This window comes from Mastomys coucha, unplaced genomic scaffold (genome assembly GCF_008632895.1).
Source record: "Mastomys coucha isolate ucsf_1 unplaced genomic scaffold, UCSF_Mcou_1 pScaffold15, whole genome shotgun sequence".
NCBI lineage: Eukaryota > Metazoa > Chordata > Mammalia > Rodentia > Muridae > Mastomys > Mastomys coucha.
The window spans coordinates 6,386,122-6,397,742 of record NW_022196897.1 but is presented as its reverse complement, the minus strand read 5'-3'; the positions used below and the strand labels follow the sequence as shown (position 1 = coordinate 6,397,742).

General features: G+C 44.5%; 1 protein-coding gene across 1 annotated transcript; it reads right to left on the bottom strand.

Moving 5' to 3' along the window:
* Positions 1-6,162: 6,162 nt before the first annotated feature.
* On the bottom strand, positions 6,163-11,332 carry LOC116091174 (serine/arginine repetitive matrix protein 1-like). Its single transcript, XM_031372282.1, has 3 exons — positions 11,042-11,332; positions 10,419-10,725; positions 6,163-10,270 (listed from the first exon to the last, which is right to left on the bottom strand). Exons 1-3 carry the CDS (start codon positions 11,330-11,332, stop codon positions 9,717-9,719), a joined length of 1,152 nt encoding a protein of 383 aa, XP_031228142.1. The 3' UTR covers positions 6,163-9,716.
* Positions 11,333-11,621: the final 289 nt, after the last annotated feature.

The window sequence follows — 11,621 nt, the reverse complement described above, 5'->3', positions numbered from 1 at the left end:
ATCCCAATTAAAATATTCATTTCATCCAAAAATCCTATTCAAAAGCTGGCAGGATGATACAGTGGGTAAAAAGGTGCTTACCCCTGGGGTCAATCCCTGAAACCTATGTGTCTTAGTTAGCGTTTCTAGTGCTGTGAAGAGACACCACACCCAAGGCAACGCTTATAAAAACAACAACAAAACCATTTAATTGGGGCTGGCTTACAGTTTGAGAGATTGAGTCTGTTATCTTCATGGCAGGAAGCATGGCAGGGGGTAGGTGGACATGGTGCTAGAGAAGGAGCTGAGAAGTCTACATTTTTTATCTGAAGGCAGCAGAAGGAGACTCTGAACCACACTGGGGGTAGCTCGAGCCTGAGACCCCAAAGCCTGCCCCCACAGTGACATGCCTCTCCACCAAGGCCACACCTATTAGTACCACTCCCTAATGGCCAAGTATTCAAATACATGAGTCTATGGAGGCTGCATCTATTAAGCTACTACACTATATGAAGGAGGAATAAGAGAACCAACGTCACAAAGTCGACCTCTGACCTCCACAGAAATGCACTGTGGCACTTTCATCTCTCTTCTGCTCCCCCCCACACACATTCACACACACTCTCACACACACATTCACTTACACATACACTCACACTCACACACACTCACACTCGCATATACATACACTCATACACACTCACACACTCACACACACATTCACACACACATACACTCACACTCACACTCACACACACACTCACACACACTCATACACTCACTCACACACATACACTCACACACACTCACACAGTACACTCACACACTCACACACACACACACTCACACACACACACTCACACCACACACACATACACTCACACATACACTCACACACACTCACACACTCACACTCACACACATACACTCACACTCTCACACACTCACACACATACACTCACACAACTCACACTCACACAATACACGCACACACACACTCTCACACACCACATTCACATACATACACTCACACACACTCACACTCACACATACACTCACACACACTCACACTCACATACACATACACACACACATACACTCACACACACTCACACACACTCACACACACTCACACACATACTTTTTAAAACAGATGCTCTCTGGAGGTACAGGGAGACAGCTAGGTGTGGTGTGGTGTGGCCAGGGACGCAGAGACAGGAGGATGCCTGAGGCCTCCATGCCTGGGGCCTCCATGTCTGGTACATGTGTACCTTTGCTCTGTGGGCCTAGGTCTGTGTTGTGGAGAGGAGGGCAGCTAAATATGTGCTCAGCATTGCTTGGAGGGGCTGGGGACATGGCATCTCAGAGGATCGCCTTGCTCCTAGAAGCTGTGCTGCTGCTCTTTTACCAGTGCTCCAGAGCCTCCTCTCCCCTCCCCCTTTCTTGTCCCCTTAGTCAGTGGGTCTGCTTCAGGACTGAGCAAATGTAACATTTATAACTATTTGATCACAGTGTGAGTAAACTTCAGAAAATGTGGTAAAGTGGAGTCCCAAGTCATCCAGGGTCGGTCACACATGTTGAGATACGCATGCTTTATACAGCTTGGGGAGGGTTTCAGCTTACCGAGAATGCTCTACACCAGGAACCTGTCACCTGGGTGCTGAGGAAAACAGCTAAGCTTGTAAAAGGCGACTTCTCTCTCCCACAGGTCTCTGCTTGCCAGGTACCCAGCTCTCCTGATAGATCAAATAAAGCAGTTCTTCACAGGATTTCATATTTGCATTTAAAACAAAAGGTGTCAGCTCCCCTCCCCCTCCAGCGGGTCTGCAGGAGAGATAGGTTGAGGCTGCTGAGGAAGCGGCTTGGCCTGCACTTTCTTTGCTTTCCCTTGCCCCCGCCCCCTGGAAGACAGCTGCACAGCTCTTCCACGTTCTGCTGCCTCTGTCCACCCAACGCTTTCCTAATCCTTTCCATCTCCTTCTAAAGCAAATTGAACACATCTGAATCCCTCCCATAAATTATCTCTAGCACAGCTACCAAAGCAAAGAAAAACAAAACACTAAGCTCGCTCTCTTTTGTTTGCCAAGTTCCAGCCCAGCCATCCCACTTAGCAGCCTTCAGGAGCCCTGCTTGTCCTCGGGAGGAGGTGGAGGGATGTATGAGACACACTGGTCAGGACCAGCGCAAGAGGGAACCGGTCCCCTTAGCAGGACATGCTGATGGCACCCAGTCAACCTGACTTTATTTCCTGAGACCCACATGATGGAAAGGGGGAATAGACCCCTGAAAGTTGTCCCCTGTCCATGTACTATATAGTAAGCACATGCATACTGGTTTCCTGTTTTTGTTTTTGTTTTTGAGGTTTTTTTTCAGTTTCAGATGTATAGATGTTTTGCCTGCATGTATGTCTGTGCGCCACATGCGCCTGGTGCTGAAGGAGGCCAGAAGCCAGTGTTGGAGGGTTTGAAAGTGGAATTGTGGGAATTGAACCCTGGTCTTCTGGAAGAGTAGCCAAACGCTCTTAACCACTGAGCCATCTCTCTTGCCCGGTTGCCTTAACTTTCAAGATGCTTCTTTCTTTTTTAACTTTTTTATTTTTCTTTCTTTCTTTTTTCTATTTTTCATTAGATATTTTCTTTATTTACATTTCAAATGATATCCCCTTTCCCAGTTTTCCCTCTGAAAAAAACCCTGTTCCTCCCCCTCCTCCTGCTCACCCACCCACCCTCTCCAGCTTCCTGGCCCTGGCATTTCCCTACACGGGGCATTGAGCCTTCACAGGGCCAAGGGCCTCTCCTTTTAAGATGTTTCTTTGAGCTTCTCCCCATCTCTTTTTTGACCTCTACCCCTTTCCCCAAACGACTCTACATTTCTACTCTATCATGACTAGTAGGTGGACAACCTCATGGCTTACACCACTATCCCAGGCCCCTCTGGGCAGCCATTTATCTGTTGTCAGCTCCATGCCAGTCCTTGAACACCCTGGGCATCTAAGCCCTTGTGTTTCTTAATCACAATCTTTTTGCTTACACTCAGTCTGTGGTATCACCTCTGCCTAGTTGCTCAAGTTGGAAACCTAGACATTATTGCTATGACTTGGGTGTGTCATCAGAAAGCCACACTCACCATGCTTCTGAAAGATAGTTGTAGTTAAGAGGTGCGGCCTGGTGGAAAGTCTTAGGTCTTGAGGCACACTCCATCCTGGGGAGAATGAGGTGCCCACCCTAGGGCCAGCACCTTCTTCTCCCATCCACTGCTGCCAGGATGTGTGTGCTCCTTGCCACAGGCATAAAGGCATCAAGACTCAATGAATATGTACTGAAACCTTCAAATCTGTGAACCCAGTCTGGCCTGTTCTTTTAAGTGGTCTCAGGTGTTTTGTTATAGTAATAGAAAGCCGGCATGTTTGTCCTTCTCTTTGAAATTCATATCTCCCATCCATTAACAACTTCTGACAGTTTTGCAAGAAAACATTCCCTCTCTTTCTGTGTCTCTCCTCTCCTTGGCTTCTACAATCACTTCAAGACCCCATCAGCCTAAGGGGTTCACACTCTCAGCCCTGTCCCTGAAACTTGCTTCACATTCAACTACCATAAACATTGCAACTGCAGTAAAGGTTTTACCAAAATGCTGCGTGGGGGGGGGGGAATTATTTACAGAAAAATGCAAATATATAGTCAGATGCTCTTTCAAAACCCAAACCCATCTGCATACTCAGCCCTTCAATCAAAACATATAAATTAGTTTTGCCCATTTTCCAACATGTAACTGGCATAGCCAGTTCTGCAAGAAAGTCAGTTCTGGCACAACTGCTTGACCCTCTCAAAGGCTCCCTAAAGTGTAAACACATCGCTGTGTCTAGGACCTGGAGCACTGTTTTGGCCTCTGCATCTGTCCCCAGTTCATGTCTTGCCATTTCCCATCTGATCATTATATTCCAGATCTCTTGGTCTTTTTTTTTTCATTTTAATGATTACATTAAATTCATGACTTTATTTATTTGTATGCGTGTGTGCACATTTATCACAGCCTCAGTGGTTCACTTCTTATGGCTCCTCTCTCTGTAAAATGTCCTATCAATCGTATCATTACATCGGCCTCCCAGAGTTTTGGGCATTGGCTGTCGTGCATGCCCAGTACAGCAGCTGGCTAACGCGCATCCTTACATCTCAGAGCACACACTTAGGAAAATAAGTTTGACAATACCCTCTTGGTAAACCTGACAAAAGAAGTAAATGGAGTCATATATATTTTAGAAAATGAACTTCAAAAATAACTGTAAATGTAGCCTCAGTGTTCGCTATCTGAGTTGAGTGTGGCTGGGTGCATCTGGCAGTAAGAGGATCAAACCAACCTCCAAGGAAGTAAAAGGTTGAGGAGCAGGGTGTGGCCCTGCCACAGATGTGCAGTAATTACGTCAGAATCTTTGGAGAAATAAATACATGTCAGGAAAAACTTTGGTCTGTGTCGCAGAAACAACATTAAGTTACAACTCCAGCCCTTATTATAGTCTACATAAATAAAACCTAGGGTTAGGTCCCTCTCATGCTTCAAAGACATGCTACGACTCAGCAAAAGATACCTCAGGTCCAGACCATTGCCCTGGAGTGGAAGATCCAATGCCAATAAAGAGAGCCACAGTGTTCCTTGCAGTTTATAACCTCAAAGACTAAACCAAGGCCAAGGATGCTGCCATCTTGCTTGAGGCCATCCTATTATTTGAATTCCATCACCTGGAGGTCTAGTCTTAGGATGACTATGCAGTCATCCTGGGGTGGCCCAGTACAGAGATATATTACAGCCCACTCTTCCTGTTTCCTTTCAACTAAGGGTGAACTAGTTAGTCAAGTTCCCAGAAGAACCTGGTCAAACATAATCTTTGGCAACCAACAAACTGGAGAGCTGTTCCTGGACGATTTGATTTAATTAACCCCGGGAATGGAAGTTGGGGCACAACCCTGAAGGACTGCTGCAACAATGTTTCTCTGCTGGTCTGTGCTGTCTGAAACTTGTAGCTAGCTAGTCTGGAGAGGGAAACGCATAACAGGCGCCTAGCCTCCACAAAAGGTCAGGTAGTCAGGTGGAGGTCAGGCTTCAGGGACCAGTAGCACTGGATTAGCTGTCTGTAGGATAGCAGAGTGTATATTTGCTAAAATGGGCAGACAGCAAGAACCAAATCTGTTTGCTTGTGCATACTAAGTCAGAAATGTGGAAGGGAAAAAGTAAATCTGCAGCCACAAAATAAGAACCCTGGGTCACATCAGATCAGGGCACAAACGCTCATAGGCTATTAAAATTAAAAATAAAGCTGGACAGTTATGGTGCACACCTTTAATCCCAGCACTTGGCAGACAGAGACAGGTGGATTTCTGAGTTCAAGGCCAACCTGGTCTACAGAGTGAGTTCCAGGACATCCAGGAACTCAAATCCTGTCTCAAAAAAAAAAAAAAAAAAAAAAAAAAAAAAAAAAAAAAAAAAGAAAAAAGAAAAAAAGAAAGAAAGAAAGAAAGAAAAGGAAAAAAGTAACCAAGGCGGCAGATAGCCAGGAAGGAACCGTTCAGAATCTCAGCTTGCCTGAAGCGCCAGTTCATCAGGGCCTAGGTACAAGCTAAACCATCCCTTCAGAAATAAGCCAAGTGTCTACACACTTTATAAAGTGATGCACCGTTGGAAAAGGGCTCCAGTGGTTTCAGAATTAAAGTATCTTTGATTACAGATAAGTTATTGGGTTGCAGAGAATAACAATCAATTGTGAGTAATAAATTAACTAGAGACTATATCTTTTTGAGGGGTGTCAAATTGAACAATTAGTTGATATTTATTTTGTAACTAAAAACAAAGGACGCATATAAGTTGCACATTTACGACATTAGCTTTTTTTTTTAACCAACAATTCATTTTTCACTTAAATGCATGAATGTAAATGTAATTACTGATCCTCCATTAATCTTCATTTGTTTGGAATTAGCCTGAAAGTGATAACTATTGCTTTTAGGATAGTTTCTTGAATGGGTTGAAACAAGCTCATTAGGGAAGAAAACATCTGAGTCTGGTGGGTTTTGTCAGAATAACCAAACTATTGCACGTTGAACTGAGGAATTTCCACACAATGTGAAAATCTGTTAATAATAAAGCCAAGGTGAAAACACTGAGGTGGGTTCTAAAATGATTTAAGAGGTGGTATCTGGCTGTGATATTTATTCATATCATTTGCATAAAACCGAAATCTAACATTAATATGGTTAATTTGATTTCTGTAGACAGATAAGTTATCTGGTTGCCAAACACACAAGCAAACTAATATTTCACTTTTTATTTAATGATCTATTTTACACTTAAGCTTGTGCCTGAAATCTTTAATTAATTCATTTTTTCCCATTATACTTTGTGCTAACATCTTTATTGCCCATTAAAAAAAAGGAACTGCACCAAATGGGCTGATTATAGATCATTTAAGTGTTAATTTTTCACAAGGCATTATCTAGTGAGTTGATTTTGACCAGGCAAAATGGTAAGCAAATTTGATTGCCTCCCTTATTCGACAATTCAGTCCCTTGTCTGTCCCTCCCCCCACTGCTTCCCTCTCTCCTCTCCCACTCATGTTAAGGACTCCATGGCTGCACATGTTCTACCCTCTTCCTACCCACATTTACTGTGACACTTAATGATATAAACGATAACTGTGTATGAGCTTTCTCCTGAATGTATGAATTTCACTTAGGTTCACACTTTCAAATTACACAATTGTTGTAGTCAACTGCTCTTGAATTTACTGATCCCACTTGTAGAGGAGGCAGAGAATTCTGCATCCCTGCTAGGCTTCTAGAATTTTCTTTTCTTTTCTTTTATCAAACTCCCTCTCGAAATTTTAGAAGTATCTATATATCTGTTTCATTTTGCATATTTCTGTACCTCTGTGAGAACTGGCATGTTATAAGACAGGCAAAAGTATAGTGCTTGGGGCTCAGTGTTCTAAATGAGAGCTCCAATCACAATTTCAAGATGCCATTTCACAGGGTTCATAAGGATGACTATGACTTCTATAACTGTGTGTGTATTTAACCAGGTTGTTCAGTTTTTAAAGTAGGTAACCATTAATCCCTCATTAGAGAAGCAATTATAAAAGTAAGCAAAATCAACTTAGAGGACAGTTAATTGGACAGCACCTGAAAACAGCTCATGGTCTGCTATGTAAGGAAACTTTGCTGTCCTGGGCCAATGAGCTAACTGCTACATATCTCCTAACAGAGCACACAATTGACTTAGGAAACTGAGCTGTCATTGTGTTTGGATTCAGTAACTTCTTATTCACAACACACAAAGTCAGCTACTCTATGTGCTTAAAAAGAAGTCAGTTCAGAAGGTTTGTGCTATAATGAAGAGAATTTAAAATAACACAGGACAACATATGGAAACCACTGTAAAGTTCCCTGGCTTTTACAAACACTGCATTTATAGTCTGAAAACTCGGCCATTCAGCAACATGACCAGGATATTTTCCTGTAATTTTCTGTAAACTTTTCACTCATGTAGCTTAAGACCAACAGCTTATGGGTAATTATTTTTATGACATGAGAAACTAAGATTTTGGCTGACTATTAATCTTTTGCTTTAAAAAAATGTTTAGGTCTTTAAACTATCTTATTGTTGCTGAAGCATTGAATTATCACAATTTTATGTGAAAGCAAACAAAAATTGCTTGCAAGCAAACATGCAGACAATAAAAAGTCACTTCAATGCCCCCTCCTCCCTTCCCACCACCCCTGCTGAATAGGATTTTCCCCTTAGAATATTTTCTGTCTGATTTAGCTCCCCTAAAGCAAGAAACATGTATGACAAGCATTAAGAGATTACTATTTCTAAATTCCCAGGTAACATAAAGAGTTACAATGATTAGCTTCCTACAGAACAGAAAATATTTTGAAGATATTCAGTGCTCAGGTGCTACTAGATCTCAAAAATTCAATATATTATTAGATAAGTGAATACAGTGTTTTCATGGTTTTAGTTGCAAGACTGTTAACATCCATCAATGATGTCAATTTCTCATAAAAACAAGAAACAGCATGGAACATGAGAAAGGGAGATGAGAATAACTCGATTCATTTAAGCTGTTTGATAGTATTTGCTGTGAAGCAGACACAACTAAGACATTTAATAAAGCAGTAGACTGGGAGAGGCTGTGGAGAACAAACTTATATTAGTAAGACTTTTTTTTACATGAAATGCCTGAATTATTCTGTGTACTGATACATGAGCATCTGGCATTTAAGGAAATGTACTTCAAAGTATCAAGAGTGTAAATACTTGAAATTTGAAGTCTACAGGATGTAAGCAAGGAACATTGAATATACATAGATTTGGCCATATATCAATGGCCAAAGTAGGTATGATTTGCAACTTTAACAAAGAAGTTAATTGTAAAGAAATGTCTTTCATGAAGACATTTCAACATTGTAACATGAAACTTTTGGATGACATATATACCAAGAGATAATGTTTAAAACAAAAAAAAACCATAGTTGTTTGTAAAGAGTGTATTACAAGAAATTGACTATCACATGCTGGGCATTTGTGAATCCATGTTTTTGCATTCCCAAAGATTACCTCAAAAATTATTCTGATAGCAACACCTAGTCGTCCAAATGAATTTTGAAGAGATGTAAGGGCTCTATTTAAAATTCCACTTCACTGAATTCTGGGACAGAGATCATGTGCTTTCTTTTACATGGTAAATCTATCAAATAAAGATACTTTATTGTGTATTAGTCAGCAATACTTAACACATTAAGTGTTAGAAATAGCATGCATAAATGGGATGATTTTGTTTTACTGCGAACATTGATCAGTACCTGTCTCCTGACAAGAAACCCTCCTTTCTCATAAGAATTTAATAAATACTTTGCAATGCTTGTAAAGAAAAAGTAGGCCTCAGACTCAAATCAGTTAGATCCAGTGACTGGATTCCAGAGTGGCTAGACTATCAGTCAAAACTACAACCCCCAACTTTTACTTTAGAGGGACGTTCTCCCAAGAGGGAAGACAGCAAAGTACTTTAGGCATCAATCTCATAGTTATACTCCACAAAACACTCTATTCTAGATGGTTTTAGAAATTTAATTTTTACAAAACTCCTGACTAAATAGAACTGGGGAAGTCAGGAAATGCTTCTACAAAGGGGGAAGCATGAAAGGCTGCCTAAGAACTTCCAAGAGGTCAAGCCCAAGAGTACAAACCGGGGGTCTCAAGTGTCGATTATTGCCAAGCTGTAGACGTCTACACCCGTTATTGACTATTTAATTTCAAAAGTCTTACAGCCTTTTAAAAAAGAACCCTTCTCAGCATCAGAAGCTAGACTGTTTTCAGTTCTGAATTCTGCGGACTATCTCCAAGTCAGCACAAGGCTATTTCATTTTGAAATTTGGTTTTTAGCACTTTACAAAAACACAGGGAAGGAATCTCCTGAAACCAACCACTTGGCACCGTGAGAGCCTAGCCACGGAGCCTTCTCTTCCCGCCTCTAGAAATTTGCAGCTTGCATTATAATGCAACTTTTCAAACAGAATTTTTTTTTTTTTAAAGAAATCTGTATTTCCTGCCTGGGAGAGAAATCTTTTTCTGAAAATCTAAACTCTATGAAAGTAGAAACGTATATCTGTGAAAGATGAACTGTTCAATGTAACAGAAAAGTTTCAAAAGTCAAAATCGGATTAAGAGTGCAGTGATAAAAGTAACCGCTACAGTACCCGAAGCCAGCTGCGGGCTTGAGGGAGCCAGTGTGCACAGCCCGTACTTGGAGGTGCCAATTTGGTGTGCGTTTGTGTTCGGGTTTTAAAGTACCGCTGGATGGGTGACAAACACCTCAGGGTGGGTGACAGCCGTCGGTGTCCTCGGGAAGGGCGACAGGCACTGCTGTGTTGGAAAGGAGGACAACCAGCCTGAAGAAGTTTTCTTCCAGGCGTAAAGTCAGGACAGAGCCCACCGAACCGCTCCGGGCGATGTGGGTATCGGTCACCCCGGCGGCGATCGCGAGTGGCTAGCTGGCTTTTGCTTGGGTCCTGAGGGAGCAGTCGCCTCCTCTCCTCCAGCATGAGTCCTTCCCACCTGCGGGGGAGGAAGCCCAAGGCTCTGGCCTGGTCCAAACGTGGATCCCGGCGGGCGCGGGACTCTGGCCTCAGGATTCTAGGCTTGGAGTGTCGCAGCCCCCTGGCTCCTCGGGTCCTTGGAAAAAGGGGGAGTGGGGGGAGACGCCAGGCACCCAGGGCCTTCCTTAGCTCCGGTGAGGACAACGCTGGTCAGGAAAAGAGGGGTGAATTGTGAAGACGTGCGTGAGGTTCAGGGTGACACTATGTCAGAGCGACACAGGGTGAGACGCGAGGTGGACTCAACTTCTATCTGGAGGTGCCTACCCCAAGAATTACCCCGGGAAGCTTTGATACCTCGGACGTGTGGGGCGAACAGCGGACCTCGAGGTCCGGGCAGCCGGCCTGACAGTCGACCCTTCAGGGGCTCTGGGCGGACAGCGACTAGGGTAGAGGCTCGGTGGCTGTGCGCAGGAGGAGGTGGCTTGCGGCCTGCCCCAGGTGGGGTAGGGAGGGGGCGAGAGGCCCGAAGTCTCTTCCCGGAAGGCTCGATCTTGGGGCGCTGGGCCCAGCTATCGTCAGCTAGCACCCTTCTCTTTAAGGGAGTTCTTCCTCTTTTTCTTTCTTTGACCAATCTAGTAACGCCTCCTTCCTGCACTAGCGCCTACCACTCAGGAGCAACGTCAAGGACGTGGGCTCCGAGGGGTGCCGCGCCCGAGGGCCACTTGCAGCCAGGTTCCTCACCCCTCAGCCCTGCAGGGCAAGGGGAGGTCCCCCAGCTAACCCTGCAGCCCTGCAAGGCAGGTATGAGGAAGGCTTCCAGCCAGGTCCTGCCCCCTGCAGCCCTGCAAAGGCAGAAACAGGCACGGGGTTCCCAGCTGGAACCTGCACCCTACAACCCTGCCAGGCAGAGGCAGGCCTGAGGCTCCCTCTGCGCTCTGTACCCTGCAGCCCTGCAAGGCAGGCACGATGGTCCCTACCTGGACCCTGCACACTGAAGCCCTGCAAAGTATAGGTTGGCACGAGGATCCCCAACTGAGCCCTGCATCCTGCCCTGCCGCCAAGCCCTCTGCCCAAGCTGCAGAAACCCGCTGGCACAAGTCCCCAGCCACGGGGGGAATATCAACCACGACGAAGGAAGGGCAGCACGAATATGGCGCTGCTGGGAAATGGAGCCTGCACACCCAGAGCAGCCTGGCCCGAGCGCTGCCTTGGCCTCCCCGCTCTTCCTCGTGATCCAGCTTTCGACTCCAGGGTTCTCCTTCTGACATCCTCTAACCCGCGGCCCCTGAACTGTTTTTATCCCACCCTCCCTTCTCGCGCCTTCCCCCTTCCTGTCCCTCTCGGTTCCACTTTCTCCATTTTGTGTCTGTGGCCGGCGCGTTTCTTCCCTGTTGCTTGCTGGGCTCGCAGGCGGGCCACGGGCCACGCTCTTTTCTTTTCCTTTCCTTTCTTTTCTTTCCTTGTCTTGTCTGATCTTTCTGTCTTTCTGTCTGTCGTTCCATCTGTTTTTCTTTCTTTCTTTCTCTCTTTCTTTTCTCCCTCTCTCCCTCTCCCTCC

What these genes read in the sequence shown, in the direction of transcription:
- LOC116091174 (XM_031372282.1), bottom strand. Translation starts at nt 11,332, where the DNA reads ATGTCAGAAGGAGAACCCTGGAGTCGAAAGCTGGATCACGAGGAAGAG. An exon ending in CTTCAGTGTGCAGGGTCCAG is followed by an intron (nt 10,726 to 11,041) that starts GTAGGGACCATC and finishes CCTGAGTGGTAG; the next exon opens with GCGCTAGTGCAGGAAGGAGG. An exon ending in GTTCGCCCCACACGTCCGAG is followed by an intron (nt 10,271 to 10,418) that starts GTATCAAAGCTT and finishes TTTCCTGACCAG; the next exon opens with CGTTGTCCTCACCGGAGCTA.